General features: G+C 43.7%; 1 protein-coding gene across 1 annotated transcript; it reads left to right on the forward strand.

Moving 5' to 3' along the window:
• Positions 1–7,309: 7,309 nt before the first annotated feature.
• On the forward strand, positions 7,310–22,386 carry PPP1CC (protein phosphatase 1 catalytic subunit gamma). Its single transcript, XM_079322452.1, has 7 exons — positions 7,310–7,708; positions 16,447–16,578; positions 17,605–17,835; positions 18,945–19,049; positions 19,932–20,155; positions 20,566–20,700; positions 21,138–22,386. The coding sequence occupies exons 1-7, from the start codon at positions 7,654–7,656 to the stop codon at positions 21,225–21,227; spliced, it is 972 nt and encodes a 323-aa protein (XP_079178578.1). The 5' UTR covers positions 7,310–7,653; the 3' UTR covers positions 21,228–22,386.
• Positions 22,387–22,701: the final 315 nt, after the last annotated feature.

Raw genomic sequence — 22,701 nt, forward strand, 5'->3', positions numbered from 1 at the left:
CTGTGGCAACACTGTTGTGGAAAGAGAGAGAGCAGTGATGACCAAGCAGAGAAGCTGTGGCTGCCCCATCCCAGGGAGTGTCCAAGGCTGGGCTGGACACAGCTTGGAGCAAACTGGGATAGTGGAAGATGTTCCTGTCCATGGCAGGGGTTGGAATGAGATGGATTTTAAGTTCCCTTGCAACTCAAACCATTCTGGGATCCCATGGCTGGCAGGAGCAGCATGTGCTGTGCCAGGACCATCCCTAGGGGTTCTCTGCAAAGGTCACAGCTGATGGCATCTCCTCATCAGGGCAGGTTCCACAGCATCCAGGACCTGCCTCTTCCAGGGTCCTCAAGCCATCCCAGAGCTCCTGCACAGCCCCAAAGATGAGCAGGTTTTGGAGGTCATTCATAGCACCCCAACTTTTTCCTCAGCAGTTGCCCCCTTATCCATGGCACATGCCATGGATTTTCTTCCTTGTCTGGGGAAGGGCAGTGACCTTGCCACAGCTTCTGTCTTCTGTGTGCCAAATCACAGCTATAAAAGGGAGAAAAGTTCAGCTGAAAAATACAGCTCACCTTTTTATAGAAGAATATGGGATCTGATACATTGCAGTTGAAACCCTTCCAAAAAGCCAGGTGGTACTTTTTCTCTCTCTCTATATATATATATCTAAACAAAACCTTTTATTTCAGTTAAGAAAAAAAAAAAAAAAAAAAAAAAAAAAAAAAAAAAAAAAAAAAAAAAAAAGAACTCTGGCAACTATCCCACGCTGAGAAAGACATTTAATTGCAGCCACACAAAAGGCAGTAAGACTCACCAGCAACTGCACTTCTATTGCCTCCAGACAGCCTGACACACGGATCCAGAGCTGAGGATGAGTGTCAGCTGTCAGGTCCCTAAGGCTCTGCTGTGACCTAGATGCCACTGAGGAAAAAAACCACCCCACACTTGTTTGAGGTTGTGCTGGGAGAAGTGACAGGGGGAGCATGGTTTGGCAGAGAGGGGGACACACACTGGGGGTTGGAGTGAGGCTCTCCTGAGGAGTTTTGGTGTGAATCCTTTGGTGCATGGAGTCACCCAGGAGTAGCTTTCAGCAGTTCCCTCCTCATCCTCTGATAGAAAAGTTAAATTCATGGCAGGAACTCTGCAGGGAAGTCAAAAGGTGTTGGAAAAGGACTGAAAGTGGAGCCTGAGGGTTGGAGACCACCAAGGTTTTGGCCCTCAGTGAAGGTTGCAGAGAATGGAGTGTGCAGGTGAAAGGGGATTCTCTGAGCTCCAGCAGAGAATGTTCCTTCACCTCCAGAGACTTGTGATTCAGGCTGAACAACCTGGGAAGAAATGTTTTTTCCCCCAGATTAATGTTTCTGACTCTCCTGCCTCACCTGCTCAGAGCTACGTGTGCAGGAAACATTGACGTAAAAAAGCTGATTTATTGCCTAAACCCCACCATTGTGGACTGTGTCATTGGCAGCACTTGGATTTATCACCACATCCAGAGCAAATCACTCATGATCCATCAGCAAAGGCACCTAGCTGGGGAGCAGTGTGGGACAGAGCCTGGCTCCATCACTTTGGATCTGTCTGTGCTGCAGCCCTGAGATGGGATTGCAGCTCCCAGGGCTGTGTTTGCTGTAAAGCAGCTCACAGCAGCACCCAAAGCACCGTGGGTGCCATCAAGAGCCTTGCCCACCTTCCCCTTGGGTCCAGCCCAAGTTTTCTCCCTCTGCTGCTGGGCTAAGCCCCAATGTCCATGGTGTTCCAGATGTTTGCTTGGATGAAGATGCCAATGGCCTGGAGGGAAGGCCCTCTCAGGAGAAAGAGGGTTTCCTCGAGTTGCTTAAGGCATCCTCTGGATGTGAGTGCAGGTTTTGAGCCAAGAACACAGCTCAGCCCAACTTGGACTGGGGATTTCAGTGTGTTTAATCCGTTTTATACACACTCCCTTGATTGGCTAATTACTGCTAATTACACAGGCTTGAACTCTGGCCATGTTTTCTTGGAGACCTGGGAGAAGCCACAAGGCAGCTGTGACCAAGGCAGCACTCATGGAATGGCCTGGACACCAAGACCTGAGTGATGCTGGTGGCAGAGGATGGTTCCCAAGGGATGCCAGGGCAGAGATGCTCCAGCAGCTCACACTGATGTGCCCAAAATGCATGGACAAAGCAGAAGGGAATCCAGGGATCAAAGGTGATTCCAGCCACAGATCCCTCCAAATCCTTTCTCACCAGTTTTGGCGCAGTGTTACGTAAGAGCAGCCCAGCTCCTGAAAATCTGCCAGGCTCGCGAGTGGGGAGCAGCAAGGAGGAGGTGAGAATAGAAACAAATAAATAAGAATACGTGGCAGCTACCTCCACAATGGACCACATTTCCAAATGATGCATATGAGTAGAAATCCCAGGTGCCAAGAGCTGCCAATGGGATAGTTCAGGCATTTCAGGAGTGCAAGGGAAGACAAAATTTGGAACAGTGAATCTATTGCCCTCTGGACATTTGTTACCTGTCCCTGGGAAGGCTTTGGTGCAGCAGCCTTCAGGCACCTGCAGGTGGGATTTGCCACATTTCACCTGCATTTCCATGGGAAAAGGTGGGAATTAATGAATGGCATGCATGGAAATTCTCATTCTTGCTCCTGCATCTCGTGTTCAGTGGTGTGTCTCCCACTGGCAGAGGCACAGCAGCCATTTCACCAATAGCAAATCACCAAACCTTCATCCCATTTCCACTTCCCCACTCCCTTGACAGCCCTCCTGATCCTGCTTTTTCATGGGTTTTAATTAGAGAAGCAGCTCAGCCATGAAGCTGGGCTGAGATCAGAGGTTGTGTCCCAGCTGCAAACGTGCATCTCTGGCCAGTGCAGAGAGGAACATCCACAGTGAGCTGCCTTCCAGCCACGTGAGGCTGCAGCTGCACACAAATGCCCCACTTTGAGAAGCAGTTGCTTCTCCTTGTTTTGCAAGGTCTGCTCACATCCCTCTGCACCACCACATCCAGGTGAGCCGTGCTGAGACTTGCTGACACTGCAAAGGGAAAGGAAATTGTGCTCACCCCACCACAAACCAGCTGGAAAAAGGGGCAAAAACCCTTTTGCTGGGCCTACAGCACTGGCTGGTGTCTGTATTTTTCCCTTTCCCCTCAGAGAATGGCTCAGCTGAGCCCTGCAGAAGCCCACAAGAGCTTTCCAGGCAGTTATGCAACTCCCTTTGGCGGGGCAAAGGGATTCCTGAGGAAAAGGGGAAGACAGGGCTCCACTCGGTGCCAAAGCAGAGTCAACTGATCCGCCACGGCTGCTCTCCACTTAAAGCAGGACTGAGCCTCCTTTGGAGCTGCTGCTCCTCTTTGTCCAAGCAGCAGAGCAGGTGATGGCCATGGCTTGCTCAGGGATGCTCAAACACAGACAGGATACATCAAAATGGCTCTTGTGCATCATCTCGGAGCTTTGAAATTTGGATTCGTCTTAGAAATTCACCAAGAATGTGGAATGTGCTGGGTTTTCCTAATCCAAAGGGTTGGAGCAGGAAAAATGTTATTGTGGTCACTGCTATATTAGGAAAAAAGGGACTTATGACATTTTTATATGAGAAGGATTTTACTGGTAGTATTTTTGCAAGTATGAACCTTCCAGAACTCACCAATAGAATATTTTTCCATTTGAAAATACCTTTCACCAGAAACCCATTAAGCACATCAATATTTAAGAAATAGTTTTTTAAAAACCCACTAGGAGGGGAATGGGAAAATCCTATTTTTCCCTTGTCAAAATCACCAGTCGCAAAATTTTCTGAGCTCAATTTTTTTACCTTTGGTATCAAAAATGTGATTTTAACAAGCTTGAGATGGACTTATTGTTGCTGACAGCTAGTTTTGGGGGGAGATTTCAGATGGACACCAGCTGTTGAGAATGGGAAACCATCAGCTTGGTGGAAATCAAGGCAAGGGTAGACCTGTGAGAAGAGTGTGAGGAAGCCTCCAGCAGGAATCCTGGCTGGGAATGAGGTTTCATTCACTTTCTGCACAAGTTTTGAGTCCTTGGAGAGCCCCAAGGCGAAGCTGGAGGCTCAGGAGCAGCCGCCAGCCCCGAGCTCCTCGCCAGGTTCCGCACAGGAACGCGCAGGATCCACAAGTTTTGTTGCTGGAGGGAGATCGTGGCACTGTGTGTTTTGTAAATAAAACATGACACTAAGAAAACTCCTGCCTGTGCGTCAGCAGCTCCCTGCAGAACGGGACACAGACCCTTCCATCTCCAGATCAGCCTCACAGCTTGTTGCAGCTGCTCCTCTTTTGTCTGAAAAATCAGAGCATTCCACCCCCCCCCAAAGCCCTGCTGAAATTTGGGGGTTAGCAAAGTATTTTAGGCATGAAAAGCAAGGCGTGTGCACGAGGCTTTATCTTGATTGTAACACCAGGCAAGCTGGGTGCAAACAGTAGGAGTTATGAAAACATTGGAATCCTGGCTGTGGAGAGAGGGAAAATAACACCTGACCCACAAGTCACCCATTCTTGTTTTGGCATTGTTTGTAGAGCGTGTAGATCCTTGTTTGAAATGTACACAAACACACTGAATTTCATGGGCTTAGCAAATATGTAATCTAAAAGTGTGGGTGCCTCACATTTCTCAGGATCCACCTACAAACAGGGGTAAATCAGGGAATATTTAATTATTTTTGCACATGTATACACACATATGTGTATATGTGTAAATATGTACTATATTGTACTCACTGGATATGCATGTGTATGCATATATATTTTTATATGTACAGAATAATACTGAAATCTTATTTTTCTTCTATATGTAGGTGGGTATAACATATATAATTTATATATTTCTAAACTGAATATCTGATGCTCCTGATAATGATGATAATAATAAAGCAACATGTGCAAAGGAGAGTGAGGATAAATCAGTGTGGAAAGGTGTTTTACACAGAGGCTTCCAAGGAATGAGACCAAAGTGGTGATTTGTGGAATTTCCAGTGGGAAAGGTGGAAAAGACCCAGAGGTCTCAGAACTGTGAGCTGTGAGTGATTTGTGCTGAGCAAATCATTCATCACTGTGTATTTAGCTAGTAGGAAAGTGGGAAAAAAATTGTAGACAAATTGAAAGAAGGGGTGGAGATGTTGGTAGATGAAGTGTGAACTTCAAAATTGCAGAGTGTTTCAAGCCCATGTGCAGAGTTTAAGGACAAAGGGATTTCCCTGATTGTTCCCCCTCTGGAAATAAATCTGTTCCTCCTCTAGAAATAAATCATTGTTGTGAGCACCACCGAAGAACAAAACAGTTTCCTGATATTTATAACACCTTGGCTGGGTCCCTTTTCTAATCAGGGTGTGGGGCAAAGCTGGTTATTTCCTGCAGAGAAAAGCTACCTTATTAAAAAGATAATTCTGTGGTGGCATTTTAATATAACTCTGGCTATCCACAGAGTTTACTGATAAGGAAGGATCCTTTATTTTTTTAATGACAATGAGAAACCCTGTGCAAAAATCCAGCCCACTCTGAACAGGACACCAAGCATTGGCAGCTGCTGTTGAGATTTGGAGCTGGAACAAGGTGAGTTGGTTATCAAGGTGATGATAAGGCCTCAATAGATTCACCTTTATCTGTAATTTCTCTTCTTTCCTCCTGGCTACGCCTCTTTTTACAAGAATTCTCAGTGCTTTGGACCTTGCCTCATATGGTTCAGTGAGACATACTCTTTGCCCTGACCTTATTTTGAAGGGCTGGTTCTGTCCTTTCAGAAGTACAGAGTTTCCAAGTGAATTTCCAAGTGAATTCCCAAGTACATCTCCTGTGTTGCACCCGGGTTGCAAAGCTCTTCCATTCCATTTCCCAGATCATTAACAGGAGTGAAAAGGATTCAACACCCCACTAAAGGTGCCCAGATCCCCAAAGGATTTGTGCCTGGAGAGGGGATAACAGCTGAAGGGTGAGATGAGATGAGATGGAGATATTTCCGGAAACAAAAACAAGGCCAGGAAGGTTCCTCTGGAAACACAGGACCAATTTTCCTTGTTAAATAATTCAGCTAAGTCCAAGAGAACAACTCGCCCTGCAGAATTAGGATGGATTTGAAAGAGAAAGAAAGCATTGGGCGCAAGAGCCGGAGGGGGGCCGTTCCCCGGGAAGGTGCAGCACAAAAAAATAGATGTAAATCTGCAAAGGCTGTCACGTTGAAGTAAATCTGAAGTAACTCCATTGTTTTCCATGGGCTTACTTTGGGTTTACACCAGCGTGACTAAGATTAGCATATCAGCTTGGGCGTGCTCGCTGCGATAAGCGCTCGCTCGGGGAAGCGGAGCGCTGAGGCTGAGCTGGCAAGGGGACAGAGCCTGTGTTTCAGGTAGACTCTGCATCTTCTTATCTCCTTCTTCCTGCAGACCTGAGGTGTGCTGAGGCTGCAAGTCCTTTGCTTTATCACCCGCACGAATGCGAACTCTGCTCCGGCCCCACGGCGGCAATGAGCTGTAATGAATATTGTATAACTGCTGGCTGGAGGAATCCGACGGGATAGTGAGAGCAATCCACGCAGGGAAGGGAGGGGAGGAGGAAAGAGCTTGACACAGCCAGCCCTGCAAATTAGAGTAGGAGTAAATAAAGCAATTAAATAATATTCAACCCGAGATGCAGACTGAATAGTGGGAATGGCTCGCACAGCCCGTCTCCTGGACAAATACCATCCAGTTTATGGGCACAAGCTCATTTAATTGCTTGTGGCTACATATAGAAAAAAAAAAAATGTGAAATAAAGTAGCAAGATGCTTTTGAACGGTTAATTCCTTCATCTGCAAGGACTTGAAAATGCTGTTTGTTTCTTGAAGGATTTGCAGGTGCAGAGCCACGTGTCTGGAGGTGCTCCGGAGCTGAGGGGCTGCTCAGGACACGTTTCCTCAGCCTGTAAGGCAGAAGTGGCTCAGTGCGAGGTGAAGGACATGAGGGCTGTGCTCCCCCAGCCCCAAAGTGGGTGAACAGCCCCAAAATCCCACTTGAAGCCACCATCTCCCTCACATGTGGGTGTGTGGCACCATGAGGGGACAATGTGAGGGCCATGGTGACCCCTTCCTGCTCCCTGCACACCCCAGTCTGCAGGAACCCTACAAAGCACAGACATCTCTCCACAGAAAGGGATTACACATCAGAATGGGAGATGTGGAGTCCCTGTCCCTAAAGTGCTCAAGGAATGACTGAATGTGGCCCTTGGTGGCACCGTATATGTGACATATGTTCGGTTATAGCCTATACTCGATCTCGGAGGTCTTTTCCAGCCTAATGGATTCTGCGATTCCGTGACCGCCACCACTGGCTCCGCCGCTCTGCGACTGTCGCGACACCGGGAGGCGGCACCGCCGCACTACTTCCCGTCCCGGAGCGGAAGGATCCCGCAATCGGGGTCGCATCACCCCGCCCGCTCTTCCCGCCCGGCCTATAAAGGGTTTCCGACGGGCCGCGTCGCGCTCGTAGTATCCGTGCGCCAGGCGAGCCCGCTGAGGGGACGGCGGCCATTTTGTTCAGTGCTGGCTCTGTGCTGAGGGGGCGGGGGGGGCAGAGAGAGCGAGGGAAGGCGCAGAGCAGGAAAGGGCAAAAACGAAACAGCACGAGGAGCGGAGTCGGGCCGGCCGAGCCGCGAGCGGAGCGGCGGGGAGGGCTCCGCCCGGCCGCTGAGAGGCGATGGCGGATATAGACAAGCTCAACATCGACAGCATCATCCAACGGCTGCTGGAGGGTGAGGGTCGGGCTCGGCGCGGGTGGGGGGAGCGGCGGGGCCGAAGCGCCGCGTCCCGCCCGCCCTGCGGGGTCTGAGGGGGCACCAAAATGGAGGGGCGAGAGGCGCTTTGTCTGCCTGGGGTCGCCGCCGCCGCCTCCCCGCCTGGCTCGGCCCCGCAGCCACAACTTTCCCCTCAGCCCGGCTCTTCCCGAGGCATTTCTGCCTTTTGATCGCCCGGTGCGATGCTGGGACCGGCCGGCTGCCCCTTTCTCCTCCCTTGCAGTTCTGAGGGGATGCTTAACCTAGTCGGATGTTCGAATTGAGGGGACGCTTAAATCAGTAGTATTTTGTAGGAAGGTCTTTTAAAAAGCCTTTCACGCGTCCACATGGGATCAGTGCATGGCTGGGTAGTCGTGGGGCTCTGGAAATAAGACTCAGCGTGTTTAAAGAGTGTTGAGGCAGCTTTTCAGCAAGTCGAGAGGAGACTGTCGTGGCTTTCAGTGTGTGCTGGGTTTAGCTTTGATTAGCTGCTTGCATTAAGGCTGCCACAGGATTTTTGGCTCTTAATTCGTAACATATGGTGGGTTTTTAGGTGTGAATAGAGGGTTGGGGCTTGGTGTTTCAGACAGTCTGAAAAAGGGCTTATTGTCTGCTATTGTTGGTGCTTAGGGGTGAAAAGAGTTGCCTGGCAGTTTGCAAATCAAAGGAAAACCTGGAAGTTGCAAGAGGTGTCTCCAGCATCATCCCTTCACTTGCAGGGATCAGCACTCACTGGGATTGATTGATTTTAGGGCAAAAGACTGAGAAGTTGCCAGTGATAAATTCTTTTCTAGGCATCAAGGAAAACCATAATTATTCAGAGAAGGAAGATGTCCTGATCCAGCCTCACTTCACGTGTGTCAGGGCAGGCATCTCATCTGGACTTTTACTCTTGAAAAGCTTGGTCAGGAATTTAACTTTTTTCCATTTGGCACAAAGTCAGCTGGGATGTTGCTGAGAAAAATGATGGAGAAATGTCTTTTCTTACACACTTTCCTTCTTACAGGATTTTGCTTGTGTAATGCTTGCATAGCTAAAGGTCAGGCAGAGGAACAGAAATTCTACTCTAGAAATCAATTGAAGTTTAAAAATCCTGTAGATGAATTATGGGATTATTGAATAAGTAAAAGTAAATGGGGTTTTTCCTCTGATCCCGTTTGGGTTATGCCTGTTACCAATTTAAACCACCCTGGTTTCAATTATTTAAAGACTTCCCTTCATAAAGTTAGACCAGGATTTTCCTGAAAATCCAGTAGTACGACTTGTAAATGTCAGGTCTTGTATGTCATATGTTTGGTGACATATTAATACATGCTCACTTGAACTGCATGTATTAGTTACAGTTCTTCCTGATTCCCCACAGTGTAACTAATACAATACTTTCAAAGTGTAAATTTCAGTTTTTAAAAGCATGAATTAGACCTTTCCTAGAAAGAAATACGAGTGATTTCTCTGTTTAAAGTTTCAAAAAGTAGTATGTCAATATGTTCTGCTCTTGCTCAGTTTATATCAGCATTAGATGGTTGGAGTAGATAAGAGCTCATAAATCAGATTTCAGAAGGTTTACTGGCATCTTTTAAGAGGTGCTTCATGCAAATACAGATGTTACCTGAGGTTGCATCAGCTGCCAGAACTGAAATGAATTTTTTTCCCTTTATTAATACTGCAGCTGGGATTTTGGATTCCTTGAAGCAATGATTGAAATATTGAAAGGCATTTCAATATTTAAAACAATGGTATTAGTAACCTATGCTAGTGCTTTATTTGTTGATTATTAAATGTCTGTTCCAAATGTCTTTGCCAGACAGAGAGTAATGACTGACCTTTGTGTCATTTTTCTACTTTTTTTTTTTTTTCCTAAAACACTGCTGCATTTCAGCACACACTGCATTTTAGATTTAGACCAAACAAATTATTGTTTTTCAGTGCAGTTCTGGTAGAAGAAGTGCATAATGTTAGTTACACAAATTTTGGTCTGCCCATGAGCTCTGTGTCAGTGCCCCTTCAGACAAGGCTGCACACATATTAAAATCATACTCAGACATGAAAACACTGCAAAATCTGGTTTAATAATCAGCTCACAAACTGAATTGCCCAAATCCTTGTGCAAGCTGTAATTTTAGAGCAATTTGGTATTTCATTATAGCTCTCTTTAAACTTTGAATACTTACACATTTTTAGAGCAGTTAACTTCAGGTGATTTTGCTACTAAAATTTAAAGAGTATGAGCAGGGGGCTTAGCCCTTTCTAAAGGTAATAAACCTGAGTATTAAGGAGATTTTTGATGAAATACTGGAAATCAGTGAGCAGATAGAGTTAAGTCTTTGGTTCATCATGTGCTTTAGCATTGCCCTGTTGGAAGGAGCAGTGAATCGAGTCTAATGGTTGAGGTAAAGTGAAAGGTGAATAATAAATTACTCTTGCTTTTGTCCTTAATACAGGATATTAATAATGTATTTGTGAGGGATTTTAGTTGCTTTCTATCCTGACTCCTCTGCTCAACTGACATTATTCCTACTTTTTCCCCAAATAGTGATGTTCTCCCACCCACATTAGGCTATTTAGATGAAATTATTAGCTTGTTCTTTAAAAAGCCTGGAAATATATACTTCAGCTTCTCATTCTAAGGTAAATATTTGAAGAGTCTTCCTTGCTCCAGATGTTTATAGTACAGAGCCATTTGGCATTGAAATGTCACAAAAAAACATTCTTCAGTAGCATTGTTCTCCACCTTGGAAAGCCATTGAGAGAAAACATTGAAAATACTGACTCTTTTTGCTGTATAATTCATTTTTTCTGCCTTCTTTACTGATGAGGGTTGTGTCCTGCTAGGAGCAATTTCCTGAGCACAATTTGTCTGACTTTGTGACTTTTGGTAACTGTAGTATCCACAAGGATAAGGCTTGTTAAGTGTAGTAAGTAACAGTATCCTGCACTGAGTATTGAAATGTTTTAAAGTATCCTTGTTATTGGATAAAGGTTCAAATATTGATGGAAGGAATTCACCTTCCTGAGGAGTCAGAGGGGTCAAACATGAGAGCAAATTATTTCCCTTCTAGCAAGGATACTGAAGGCAGCAGCTGCAGCTGTGCTGAGTCAAAAATGCCAGAAGATGCTAAAAAAAACTCCTTGTAAGATAAAAAAAATCAGTGGCACCTGTATGGTCTTGGGAAGGGCTGCAGGAAATGGCAGAATTCCTGCTTGCCTCAGTAAAGAATGAGTGACAAATCCCTGAGTGTGAGCTTGCCTTCCTTTCTGTGTCATGTCAGATGGGATTCCTATAACTTGAGCCCCTTATCCATTTCCTTCATCTCCTGTGCTGGCAGCTTCTGCAGATAAGTAGGGTCTGGTTTGGAGCTCACAGTCACCTATTTAGAAAACAGGATTGGAGTGTATTAGTCTTACCATGGTAACAATAAATAATGGGTAAAATAATAATTTCAGCAGACCTAAGTGACCCAAATTGAAATGTGTTTCTGCAAATCTCTGCTGTGCTGCATCCTCTGCAGTTAAGGGAAAATTGGATAATGAATGGAGGCTACTTTGGATAAAGCCATGTGAGGCTACAGTAGTGGTAGCCATTCTGAAAGCTGAAATCTTGGCTAGTGCACTAAAATCAGCAAAAAGACTCTTAAATCTTTAAACATTTCTGTTTATACACCCACAGATTTCTATTCCCAGTAAAGCCTGTTGTAGAGATGTCAAGGAGATATTCTCTTTTAATTTGCTTTAAATGGGGAAAGATTATCATCTACTTATTAAAAATAGTTGAGCTAAAGTGCACAGATAAGAATTTGTTCACCACAGAGAAGATGTTTTCTCACAAATGCAGTCCTCTAAATTTTTTTTTCACCTTTCTGCTAAATACAGCATTAATTTGGTCTGCAGGGTTGCTTGCCCTTTAGCTTCATATACTGGGCTAAGAGTGATTCTCAGAGATGTTAATCTGAAATGTCACATTTACTCATGGTTGAGTTGGGATACTGTGGTGAAGTTTCTCATGAGCAAACAACACTTCTTGACCTCAAACCATATCATTTTCCCTGGTTTATGTAGCTTGATGTTAATTGTTTCCTGCTGTGGTGCAGCAGTTTCTGTGAGGGGGAAATAGAAACTCTTTTAATTCCAAAGACCAGCATTAGATTCTTATCAATGCTATGGATTCAAATCAGTCTGTTCAGTTTTGTGCCTGTTGCCCAGTCAGTGAAGGGGAGGAATTTATCCCCTGTGTTTGTGAACAGTGTGAGTTCCTATTGCTCCTCACCTGTCTGCAGTGTGGAAATACCTTACAAGATGAAAAACTTGTAGTCATGCAGAATTTTCTGTTTTGATAATGCTGCTGTGAACTTTTGACATACTAGAAAGCAGATGAGAACTTTTTAGAGCCTTGTGCACTGAGGAGATGCTTTTCCATTTCAGGTTTGAATTTGAAGTGATCTGATCAAAGCTGGTAGTTCCTGCAGTAAAGTAAAACCTTTTTTACATCAACCACTTTCAAGTTATTTATTCCCTTTGTGCCTGTGGTGCAAAACTGACTGTGAAACTGTCATCAGGAACTGCTAAAAACTAGATTAAAACCAACCTGCAGTATTTTTGGAAATGTCACTATGATTGCAGACATCTTAACGTAAAATATGGTGAAACTGAGAGACTTGTTTAATAAGCCAGGAAAATGAACTGACCTGTAGATAGACTATTTTTCTTGAAACATTTTCTGTAGGAGAACTTGATTCTCACACTTCACTTGACAGTATTTCAGCTGCTTCTTTTAAATGCAATACTGAATGGAAATGAGATGTTTGGATCGCTGCAATTTCTGGCATTTTTGAACTTGCTGCTATTTTTGAATACTCCTCTAAGTATCTGTCCCTCTCATAATAACCTTGACTGACGTAAAGGACTGTGTGGCACCAGAGAAGGATTGGAAAACGCTGGGGCTGGATGGGATGTGGGAGTCTGTTGTACTCTGCATGCATATGGGCTCAGACTGTTGGGCATTCTGCATCCCCCAGCTCCTGACCCATTTATCCCTCCCAGGGAAATGTGGAATAGTTCTCAATGTCAGGCAGTGCTCTGACTCCTGGCAGCTGCAGCTACACTTTGTTCTCGCTGTTGGCTTGCTCCAGAGTGATGGGAGTGCCTCAAGTTCTTGCTGTTCCCCCTCTGCTGGGCACCTGTCACACTGCACTGTTTATAATACACTCATTTTAGAGTTGGCATCTTGTTGTTTCCATCATTTTCTCCCTGTCTTTAATAGTGGACCCTGTGTTCAAAGCAGTACCTCTGCAGAGATCATCCAGGCTCCAGGGAAGGATTTTTTCCTGTAGTCATTTCCATCTAGTGGAGAGTTTATTTTTTTCACAACTTCTTATATTTTTACAGTAAAAAAGATTTTACATGTTAGAAGACTGCCCAGACTGGACACTGAAATTCAGGTTCTAGAGAAATTATTTCTAAGAACAGGAGGAGCATCTCTGCCTAAAGAGGCTGGGAACATTTTGCTGTCTGGAAATGCTGCAGCAGTGTGTTCAGACACAAATAAAATACCACTTGAAACAGGCTGACTTTTTTCCCCAAACCATTAATCTTCAGCTTGTTCCACTGTCAGTTGCAGGCTGTCATTTCTGAGAGGTTATTTTTTATGCATTGAAAGGGCAAATATGCCTGCACAGGACTATTGAGCTGCTCTTTTGACTTCATGACCAATCTGTCAATTAGTATTATTCTATATGATCTTCACAAGCTGTGTTGTTTTGTCCAAAGCAGAGAAACAAACTGTAAACACAACATATTTTTCATAGTGTACATTTTTGCCTTTCTTAGAAGGACCCAGAGAAACCTTTTAGAAGTCATTAAGACTGAATATCCTGAATTTCTGTGCCAGCTCTTTCATTGTGGATGAGAAAATCTCTGCACTAAAAATATGAATTTCTCAAACCAAGATGTGCTTCTGCATTTTTGATTCTTCTGAAGTCAAACCCACTTTTGTTTTCCCAAACAAAACAAACATTCAGGACATACATTCAGGACATGTAGGTTAATGTCACAAGAAATTGAACATACTGGTCTCCTCTGTGCCAGTTCCATGTTGGACAAAGTGGTGAAAATGTCACTGGCAGGCAGAGCTGAACCAAATTTTCCTGTTCTTTCATCCATGGCATCTGTCCTAGTGAGTTTGGGAAGTGCAGCCCAAAGAATCATTTCATTTTGTCAAGGTTTTCTACAGGCAGGTGACTAAAACCGTGTGAGGATTATGCCAGTTCAATAAAAATGTATTGGAAAAACCTAGAAAACCTTTGTCTGAAACAGTGTTCAGATCTTCATTTAATCTTTAGCCAAAATGAATTCATATGCTTTATTCATGAGCTTTAGTGACTCAGTGCATTGCATAGTCTTTATAATATTTTGTACTTTTTAATTTATGGATGAAAAGTACAGGGTTTAGTTTTAGTAATTTCTAAGAAGACCAAATCATGGCAGATTAAATTTTTGGCTTCACAGAAAACTCAATACAAGTATTTTGTATTATCTCAAAAAAAAAAGTGAATTGCAAAATCTACGAGTAAGTGACTGTCAATTTTATATTTACAATTCAGCCAGTTTATGACTTAATTCTAAAAATTTCAGTTCTTTATTGCTTCTGGATATTTGGCATTTTGAATAACTTGCTTATTGCTCAGGAGTCTTTGGAAAATTACTGTATGGATGAAAAAATTACTGTGTGGATGAAAAGCCTCATTCGTGATAAACTGCTGTGACAAAGATTTAACTTCCATTTACATGCTTCATTACTTCTGAGATTTTAATGAAAGACATGAAGTGCAGTGGTAATTCCAGTGTTGGCATGTAATGTCACTGGTGAGTGATAACACGTGGGCAGTGAGGAGCAGAGGAACAGGTAGAGCTTGAAAGAGAACACTTAAGTCCTTTTGACCTGCAGTGATGTCACTGTGAGCACAGACTGATCTGAACTGGAGTTTCATTTTGAGGGTTGTTTGAGGAAGGATGCTGTGGTTTAGGGCACTGGTTCTGCAGGGCCACCCTGGCAGGGCAGGATTGCAGTGCTGTGGCAGGGATCACATCCCATGGCACTGATTCCATGGCTGCTACACACTCAGCATTTTATTCATGCACTCTCACCGAGCAGTGTTTTCTGTGGAAAAGTCAGAAGCTTCTGTGCTAGTGAGAAATTGGAACACAACTGGTTTTTGTTCTTGCTGTTCCTGAAACTTGCCTCGAGCACCCCCAGCCTTTCCCACTGCAGTTCTCACTTGGCTTTGTGCAGCACAAGGCCCACAGTGGTGGCAGAGATTTGAGTCATCTGGAGCTTTCACATTTCTCACTTGGAGGTTAAACAGTAGCAAAATAAATAGATTGAAGTGGTAGCTAGCTACTAAGTTACTCAGGACTTCAGAAGATAATACTACATAGGTTCTTGTGTTTGTAAGAATTCAGGCTGGTTGCTTGTTTATTTTGCAATTAAAGACCAGATCTTTTTGGTAAGGGCGTAGATTCTTTGGTCTCTTTGCCATAGCGTTACTCACAGTAAGTCACCTAGCCTGGCAGCCTTAGCAGTGGAGGGATTTTGTTTCTGGAGGTGTTGGCAGAGTGTTTCCAACCTTTTGAGACTGTAGCTCTTGATGATTTGGCTTTGATGGAGCTGAAGCAATGGGTTACATTGTAGAAGATGACGACTGCCCTTACCCCTCTTTCGTTTGTTTTTTTTTTTTTTTTTTTCTTTTTCAGCCTTGTCACTGTTACATGTTGTCACTGGTTTTGACACCCAATACAAATACAGGCTTCACCAGTAATGGCATACTCATCATTTTTTAAATCCAGTTTTAAACCTGATAACAGCTGTTGTGTGGAATTTGGGCTGTAGTTACAGCACTGCTGCTGTAGAAATATCCTTTGTATTTCTGGGCAACAGAAGCAGGAGTGTGAGGCTTGTTCAGGTCAGGCTGATGTCCTTGTCCAGGGCAGGGAGGAAAGCTTTAATGGATGTTAAAGGAATAAACTGCCATGAATTGTTGCAGTGGGGAGATGGAAGCAGTGATGGAAGCTGAGAGAGGGAAGTGCTTTGGGGTTGGGAGATTGGTCTCCTTCTGCTTGTCTTTTACCCTGCTCAAAGGCAGTGATGATGGCAGCTGCTTTGTCATCATGATCCAAAACTATTTCCTTTCTGATGGTCCTGACCTTCCAGTCATGTGTGTGTTTTTCTTCCCTGTTCTCCAGCTGCAGTGTAGAACAGGGCAGTACAGGATTTACTGGTGCTCTGATCTTGTTTAGGCACTGTCTTGGGTGAGGTGATTTGCTGGTTTAGGGAAATTTGCACATTTGTTGGTGATTGAGTTGCAGACTCCCTTTGCTCAAGTTCAGACAGCTTTCCAGAGAACAAGCTCATAACTGCTTCACTAAAAAATAACATGTGAATAGTGCCATTGTCCAAGATGGGGTTTATAACTAAATAGAACTAAACTGGTGCTGTTTAAAATGTGACATTTTTAACAGGGGAAGTGTTGAGCCATGAATTCTGTTAAATGAAGGTAACATGACTGGAACAGAACACAGTCCCCTTTCCCTGGCACTGCCATTTCACCCCAGCACATTGATCCTACTCTGGTACCTTCTCATTCAGTGCTGCTCTGGCCTCAGGCTCTTAAAATAACACCAGGTCTTGCTGGTTTTGATAACTGAGTTCTGACTCCTCCCAACAGTGCGAGGATCAAAACCAGGGAAAAACGTCCAGCTTCAAGAGAATGAAATTAGAGGACTGTGCTTGAAATCCAGAGAAATCTTCCTGAGTCAGCCTATTCTACTAGAACTTGAAGCTCCACTGAAAATCTGTGGTGAGTGCTGTGAATTTTGGTTTGTTCTTGGGGGAGGTGTCAGGTAAATGCAGACCATAAGCAGAGAACAAGTGCCACATGCTACTTTCACTTACTAACAGTGAAACTAATAAATAATTGTAACAAAACAAAATAAAACCCTGCTGGATATGTAGGGCAGAGGAGTGGAGAGGGGGTAATGTGGGAATTGTATTTGGGACCAAAATAATCCAAACCCAAAAAGCAGCTGGTCCAGTTTCACCAGGTTGGGGGAGAGATTCTGGTGAAGTTTTGGAAAGAAGTTACCAAATAAATAATGTCTGGCCCTATTGTGCCTGAACAAGGGGAAACTGAGGAACCCAAGTATTCAATGTGCTGCCATGCAAAGCTGAACAGTGGTTTGACAGTATATTAAAATCTTGCTGGAAACTTAAATTTCTGTTTCTTGGAATTACTTTCTAGTTTGGTTTCACCATATTGCATACAGCAGTGCTCATTTTGCACTCATGTACATGTCTACTTATGCTAAAAGAATGAAGAATATCAACATAAAAGCCTCAATAAATGCAATTTTGAAAGCTTCCAGCAATTAGTTTTTTATTCTACTCTAAAACAGAGGACTTACTTCAATTTGAAGCAGCTCATTACATATTTATAATATTGGTAGTCTAAAATCATGATTTAATGTTCTGCTTGTTGGAAGGAGGTCCATGATTTAAACCAAAGGCAGAAATAATACCAAATTCATTTTTGATGCAGTTTCTCTTCTAGAATTTGAGTTACTGGGTGTTTCCAGAAAACACAGTTGGCTTCTAGAAATCTTGATTTGGTTTTATACACACAAATATTTTTGTGTAGCTAGTATTGCACAAATGTCAAAATGTGATAATTTTATATACATTAACTGCCATTTTAAGTATGTTATGGGCAGTATCTAACTGCCAGCTTTTTTTCTTTCTGAAGCATCTTTGATTTGTTCTTTCTCTAGAATTAATCAAAGAATGTAGCAAAGGGTCACTGAAGTGTCATATCTGAATCTTCTTGCAGGGGACATCCATGGACAATACTATGACTTGCTCCGACTCTTTGAATATGGGGGTTTTCCACCAGAAAGCAACTACCTGTTCCTTGGTGATTATGTTGACAGAGGAAAACAGTCTTTAGAAACAATTTGTCTTCTATTGGCCTACAAAATTAAATACCCAGAGAATTTTTTCCTCCTCCGAGGGAACCACGAATGTGCCAGCATCAATAGAATTTATGGGTTTTATGATGAATGTAAGTACCAGGCATGTGCTCTGCTGGGGACAGCAGGGTTAGATGGTTCCTTCCTGACTGGAAATGCCCTCTGTGCTCTTAGAGGGGCCTTTGGCCTGTTTCAGAGAGGGGAGTCTGTCCTTCCCCTCCTCCTCTTGGAGTTTGATCCTCACAGTAAAAAGCAGCAACTGTTTGGGTTGGGGTAATTTTATTTGTTGGCTTCTGTGTTAACTAGCAATTCTCCCTGGTAAAACTCATAAGGGCATCTAATGAGAGATGGGGGAATTTAATTTGATGTGCATTGCAGGGGTTCACCTCTGTTTCATTCATCTGGTGATATGTACAGACTGTGTGATGGGGGCTGTATGCAGACCTTACCCAAACACAACAAGTAATTTTGCTGTGAAGTAGAAGCCAATGTTCCTGCTTCAAAGGATGTGATTTAATCCAGATAATGTAGAGATGATGCTGTTAAATTAATTGTGCACTGAAGCATGTCAGAACTTGTGTGGTGGGACACACTTGGCTTGCAGATGACAAGATGTGCACTCCATGTCTTGTTCTCCTCCTGTGAGGAAACAAAGATGTGTGGTATTTCAGAGTTGTCTCCTCAGAGATTAATCACAGGCTTAGTCATATATCACAAATATGTTCAGGGTTCATATCTGAGAGAGGCCCTTTGAAATTCATAAAACTGTGGCTGTTTCAGTTTTCAGTCCCGTTTCATTTTTCAACCCTGTTTATTTGCTGAAAGTGAGTTTATGTGGTAAAGCAGAATTTTAAAGCAAATCTGCTTTTCACGAATTGCTGTCTTCCTCTGAAAGAAATGGCAAATGGTGAGATTTTCTGCAATAGATCAAATTCTCCAAGGGATAATTTGCCAAAGCAGAGTTGGGACTGGACAGCCTGGTTGCCAACTGATGAACAGACTGATGCTGTCCTTGAAGCTGTGCCACACTGAGAGACCTTTGCCACTGTCCTTAAACAATTATATCAGAAAAGATAATTATGTATAGGCTCTAATGCTGACTTTTTGGAAGTCTCAGTAAAGTTCAGGCATCTTTGTTAGGTTGGTTGTGTCTGTGTTAGAAAAGCACATTGACTGGCTTTTTCTCCCCAATGTCTTCTAGGTAAGAGAAGATACAATATTAAGCTGTGGAAAACCTTCACAGACTGTTTTAACTGTTTACCAATTGCAGCTATTGTGGATGAGAAAATATTCTGCTGTCATGGGGGTGAGTAGAGTTCCTTAGGTGATGTTTGAGAAACTGGGAAGCTCAGTCATGGCAGTTTCATGTTTACATTGCAGAAGCTTGAACACTTAGGGATTTTTCTCTGCCTTGGCTCTTGTATGAGGAAGGGTTGGGCTCAATGAGTGTCAGTTTTGTGAATCATGGAGCTGGTTCAGACATGATGATCTGCTCTTCCTTTTCCACCAAAAGGCACCTTTAGTTGCCTCTCCTTTAGAGTAGAGAGTCCTTGTAAGGTTTTTTTAGACTTAGATAATCAGGAGTTTGATGTCTGTCCTGAAAACATCTGTTTTCACAGAACCACAGTGGTTTGGGTTGGGTCCCTTTATGACCTGATGGGTTTAATTTGTAGAAACTGATTTATGCCACACGATGCAACCTTTTCTGGTCATAAGATACAGATTGCACCTTAAATATTTTATCATTTGCAAGTCATTACAGTTACCCAGGGACTCACATCAGTGGAAAATGTTACCAGATTGGTTTGATATTTTATTTCATCTTCTGGGGCCTGATCATCACAGTGAACATTCCATGTGATTCCTGGTGTCGATGCCTCTTTTATTTAACAGCTCTTTCATCAGACACTTGCAAAATATTAGTGAGATTATTGTAATCCTGTAAAACATGGAAATGGCCTTGCTTTATCTTGCTTCCAGTAAATCTCCCAGAAAGTGACTTCAGTGTTCCAAACGCTTTAGAACAAATGCTGGATTTAAAAAACGTCAGTGAATGTCGCCATTGAGCTACGTCAAATGGCAGCAGTGAATCACTTTGAATCCAAGTTATTTTTGTCCTGGATGAATGTCAGTGTTGCAAAGCAAAGCTGGACTAAGCTGGGCCCTGCCTGTGTCTCCCTGTGAACAGGTTTGTCACCTGACCTGCAGTCCATGGAGCAGATCAGACGAATCATGCGCCCCACCGACGTACCCGACCAAGGTCTCCTGTGTGATCTGCTGTGGTCTGACCCTGACAAGGATGTCTTGGGCTGGGGTGAAAATGACAGAGGAGTGTCCTTCACTTTTGGTGCTGAAGTGGTTGCTAAGTTTCTCCATAAACATGATTTGGATCTCATATGTAGAGCTCATCAGGTATTTTCATTTTATCCATTAAACCATAGAATAATTTAGGTTTGAGGGGATCTGAGGTGATCACCTGATCCAGCCCAGGCTGGGACAGAGCTGTGTCAGCCCAAGGTGCTGAGGGGTCTTGTCCAGCCAAGTTGCAAATATCTGTGAGGTTCTCTGAATATGTCCCAGTGTTTAACAGTCATCACAATGAACATTTTTGTATAAACTCTGACTCTTGAACAAGGATTTTCTCAATGTTAATGGACTCTGTTGCTGAGCTGGTTCTTGTGATGCTCCTGTTTTGGTATAAAAGTTTGAAACTCATACTCCTTAAACATAGCCAGGTTTCCAGCTATTGCTTCTTCAGAGTTTCTTTGCACCTTGTCAGGAGGAAGCTGCCCAGACTAACACCTCTGCTTTTGTTTCTAAAGGTGGTTGAAGATGGATATGAGTTTTTTGCAAAAAGACAGTTGGTAACTCTCTTTTCTGCCCCAAATTACTGTGGAGAATTTGATAACGCGGGTGCCATGATGAGCGTGGATGAAACACTAATGTGCTCTTTCCAGGTACAGTATCTAAAGATTTTCTCTCCTATTTAATGAGGTTACACATTAAATTTGTGCTATTTTGAATAACTGGTTTACTTTTAAATAATAGTAAGGCTTGTTTCAAATAAATCTTTACAGCTGTCACATGTAGACAGGGCAGTGTTTGCACTCACATCTTCAAAAAGGTGATAACCCTGTGCTGGTGTGAGTAGGGGAACTGTTTAATCCTGGAATTAAATCACCCAGGCAGAGCAGTTGGCTGTCAGCTGCTCCCACTGCTGTGGCTCTGGAGCAGCTGATCCCAAGGCCCAGCCTAGCTGGGAGCAGGAAGCACATTGATTTCCTGGCACATTGAGACTTGTTCAGAAGAACCATGTAGTGCCTTTACCAGTGAATTACTGTTGAACTGGAAGACAGCTAAAACTTTTTACTAAATGACCCTTCTGTCTTTTCAGATTTTGAAACCTGCAGAGAAGAAGAAGCCCAATTCCAGCAGACCTGTAACACCTCCCAGGGGTATGATCACAAAACAAGCCAAGAAATAGTCACTTTGGCACTGCCTTGTTGGGACTTGTATCATAGTCTATAACCTCCATTTTTAAACCTATCATGTGTGCTGTTCAGCTTGCTCAAAATAGCTAATGTGTTTGTGGTTTTCCTTTCCATTTGATGAATGGCATTTGCTGGTTGTAACAGCGAATGAGAGACTTTGCTCCCTCCCAGGAAAAGAGTTGGAAAGTCCCCCTGTGTCGGTGTTGCAGCTGCACACTCCACAGCATCTCCCCTCCAGCCGGGTAAGCGCGGGGCTGGCGGGACCTGAACCATGAGTAGTGTAAATCTTGTTCTTTAGGATCTGAAGAGGGCACTCGTGTGCTGTGAGAGTAGAGATTGTCCTGTCAGCGATTACATACTGTTTATACAAACCACTGTGAACTTTTTTTTACGTTCAACTTTGTTTTAAAGGGATTGCTTTTCTTTTAATGTCTTGTCATGTACACCTTGGTTTTATTGCTGTCGACGTTAGGAACAACCTTCAACCTTGCCAGCACCCACTGGTAGGATGTATATTTAATTCAGACACACATCCCTCTCTGTATACTTCAAATGACAAAGCCATTCTTTTAAGTGTTTGTGTCTCTTTCCTGAAGCCAAAGTTCGCTTAGAAAGCCGTTTGTACACAGCCCCCCTGCCGAGCTGGCCGGGCTTCCCATCCACGCCTTCCTCTCGGAGAGAAAAGGAAGTGCTGGCTGCAAATAGCAAACAGAGAGGCTTGTCCGTGCTCACAGTGAACACGTTTTTGTACAGTTGGTGTGTTCAGCTGAGCAGATCCCAGTGCTGAGGCAGCAGGCCCGGGGCAGTGACACAAATGGCTCTGGGAGTACGGAAATGGCTCTGGATCTGCTGCAAGGGGTTTGTGCATTTCAGCATAAAGACTTTGTTCTACAAAGAAACCTAGAAACTCGCTTGATAAGCCAACCAGAGGTGTTGATCTTGATCACCGGTTTATATAAATCTCTCACAGAATCTTGTTTTTTAAAAACTGTTGATCTTTTTTGAACAGATGACAGTGTACAATATCATGTAGTGAAAATCACTTATTAAATGAAGAAATTGTTAAATCTTCTCAGTGTCGGTTTATCACAACATATACACTACTGCTCTCCCAGGGCCTGACTTAGAGAAATAAATTGTTCTGGAAACCCACGGATTCTTGGTTTGGATTTGTCTGAGCTGCAAGAGGTGATTTTAAACAGCACTTTTGGGGTTAGCTCTGGGTCTGGAGCCTCAGGCAGAGGGGTGCAGCTCCTGCAGCACCACACGTGGGGCCACTGGTCCTGAGCTGGTGTTTGCCACAGCCCCGCTTGGGGCTTGTGGCTCAGCAGCAGCACACGGGCATGGGAGGACAACTCAGCTCGGCTCCTGTTCATTGTTCTGTGCATTGGGGGTTGGCCTTGAGTGCAAGTACTGCTCTGAGAGGGTTGGAGCTGGAACCAGACCCATTTCCTCTGGTTTTTAATT

Source organism: Erithacus rubecula (assembly GCF_903797595.1).
Source record: "Erithacus rubecula genome assembly, chromosome: 19".
Classification (NCBI taxonomy): Eukaryota; Metazoa; Chordata; class Aves; order Passeriformes; family Muscicapidae; genus Erithacus; species Erithacus rubecula.